Source organism: Copadichromis virginalis, linkage group LG16, assembly GCF_057382275.1.
Source record: "Copadichromis virginalis isolate Kocher_CV1m ecotype Utaka linkage group LG16, C_Virginalis_male_GT1.1, whole genome shotgun sequence".
NCBI lineage: Eukaryota > Metazoa > Chordata > Actinopteri > Cichliformes > Cichlidae > Copadichromis > Copadichromis virginalis.
Window position 1 is genome coordinate 11964364 of NC_140633.1, and position 2487 is coordinate 11966850.

At 34.2% G+C, this 2487-nt stretch overlaps 1 protein-coding gene across 1 annotated transcript; it reads right to left on the minus strand.

Annotated features, from left to right (window-relative positions):
• Positions 1-721: 721 nt before the first annotated feature.
• On the minus strand, positions 722-1678 carry LOC146690339 (olfactory receptor 2M3-like). The gene has a single exon (XM_085434927.1). The coding sequence runs from the start codon at positions 1676-1678 to the stop codon at positions 722-724; it is 957 nt and encodes a 318-aa protein (XP_085291053.1).
• Between the last annotated feature and the right edge of the window lie 809 nt (positions 1679-2487).

A 2487-nucleotide genomic window follows, 5' to 3' on the forward strand; every position in this document is an offset into this window, starting at 1 on the left:
AATAAACTTGACTTGACTTGACTTGACTTAACTTTACATAATGAAAGCTTCATTGGGATACACTGAATGTGTTCTTCTGTTCATTCTTTCTGAAATGCCAACTCTTTGCTAAGATGCTATTATTCTTTATTATTGACACAGACAGGAAAACTAACAACTTGAATTTACAACTTAACAGCAACACAGTATTAAGTTAAGAATAAACAACATGAGCAAACAAACAAAACAACAGCAAACAAATGAATTGAAAATGCATTTAAGAAAACAGAACAACAGTGATCCCTTAAGGTGGTTTATATTTCATAGTAAGGAGAAAACCCCAGATAATATCTTATAATTGTTTATATGTTATCACAATAGCACGGCATAAAGTCCATGTGGATTATGTGCGTCATTATTCAAGTTATTGTTTGTTTTTTGTGTTCAACAAAAATGATATTGGAAACATATCCCTTAGTGAGAGCCATGTGTGTATTGTATGTAAATAGCAGTATAGTATATTTAAAGAAATCTGAATAACAAATACACTAAAAACAATAATTCCTCCTCCCAAACAAATACAATCTCTATCTTAAATATATATTATACATATACTATGCAAAAATAATAGATTTCTATAATATATATCTCAGACAGAGAAAAGACAACTTCTATATTGTGAAACATAATACACACATGAACACAACAGTTAAATTAAACATCACATCTACATTACACCCTTTCAACATGAGCTTTGCCAGATGTTGAGTTTTCCTTCACAGAACAATTTCGTGAGGTGTTTAGAGATTTCTTTCATTTTCAGTCCATAAACAATTGGATTAAAAAGAGGATGATATAAAACTACTTGTAAGGTCAATATAAAACGTGCAACTTTTGGCAAATTCATTTCTAGTCGAGCTACAATTATATCATATGAACACAAACCTGAAAAGCTGACTAATACAAGCAGGTGAGGTAAACAAGTCTGTGCAGCTTTTTTCCTGACCTCCCTGCAGCTCCGATAGCATATTATAAATATTTTTGTGTAAGTAAAAAGTATAAAAAGCAAAGGAAGAAATACGGTGTTAAGTAAAATAAACACACCATATATGATATATGTTGTTCTTGAGGTGTCACAGTAAAGCTTGGAAATTGCATTATTACAAAAGATTCCATTCAAAGTAAAACTGCAAATTTTATAACTCTGACTCATTACAACTGATGGCACAAGCTGACAAGCAGGCAGAAGCCAAGCTAACCCTAGTAAAACTATGATAGTTGGTTTTTTCATGATGGTTGTATATTGCAGGGGTTTGCATATAGACACATACCTGTCATATGCCATAGCTGCTAATAGAAAGAACTCTGATCCTGTTAGAGAATAATAAATAAATGCTTGAAAGCTGCATAGTGAATGAGTTGTGATCTGCTTGTCTGATAAAAAGTCAATCAAAAGTTCTGGGTAGATATTAGTGCTAAACATAACTGAGTTCAGTAACAACCCTGCAATAAAAATATACATAGGCTCATGCAGGTTTTTCTTGATCCATATGAGACACAATATAGTTGAATTGCTGCAAAGTATTAGAGTATATGCTGTAAACATGATGGCAAAATACAGAAATCTGTATTTGTTCAATTCAACATGCCCACCAAAAGTTATATATGTCACATTAAATGTATCATTCATTTGGTCCATAAAAATAAATGGTCACTAAAGCAGGATGGATATAGAAGTCACACTGTGAGGGTTTCCTCAAAATACAGCCACTTTGAGACTAATTTATTTGAGCTGGACACTGCCTTAACCTCAATGGATCTCATTAAACCCTCCATGTGAACAAACAACTTCAAAAACACTGGAGACATGATGTTTTGATTGACAATATCTCAGTTTTCCTTCTGTGTAATGTAAATTTTATCAGCATTTAAAAAATAATTAAAAAACAGTCAAGTTAAGTTGGCGGGGCATGATTGCAGATGCCATGCCTTCCCTGCACGGCACCACATGCTGCGTACCGCCACACCAACGTAGTTAGCTAATCATTAGACTCAGACTCAAAGAGTCAAGAAGTTTATTGTCATTTTGTATGGTGTTACCCAGCCTGAAATGAAAAACTGTTTCTCACCAGCCTCTACGGTGCAATAAACAATACAATACAGTTAAAACATTAAATACAGTTTAAAAAGAATACGTTTAAAAAGAGCAGTAAAAAACGCAGTAATGAATTGCAACAACAGTTATGGATAAATAACATAAAATCTAAGTTCTAACACAAACTCAAGTCACATTTGTTCTGGTAGATAGCAGCAGTCCTTTCGCAGAATGGGATGGTTAAATTAGGCAGTGTGTATATCTAGGGAGTATATTGTATGTGTGTATGTGTGCGTGTGTGTAGGTAGGTGGCATTACAGTCCATTTGTTGACCTCACAGTGTAGCTGTGTGAATAGCTAACCAAACCGACTGCAGGGAAGGTAGCAGCGGCGACGAACAGGTCCAGAGGCCG

Bases quoted from the DNA above. Each gene is read 5' to 3' on its own strand.
- LOC146690339 (XM_085434927.1), bottom strand. From the start codon at position 1,678: ATGGACCAAATGAATGATACATTTAATGTGACATATATAACTTTTGGT.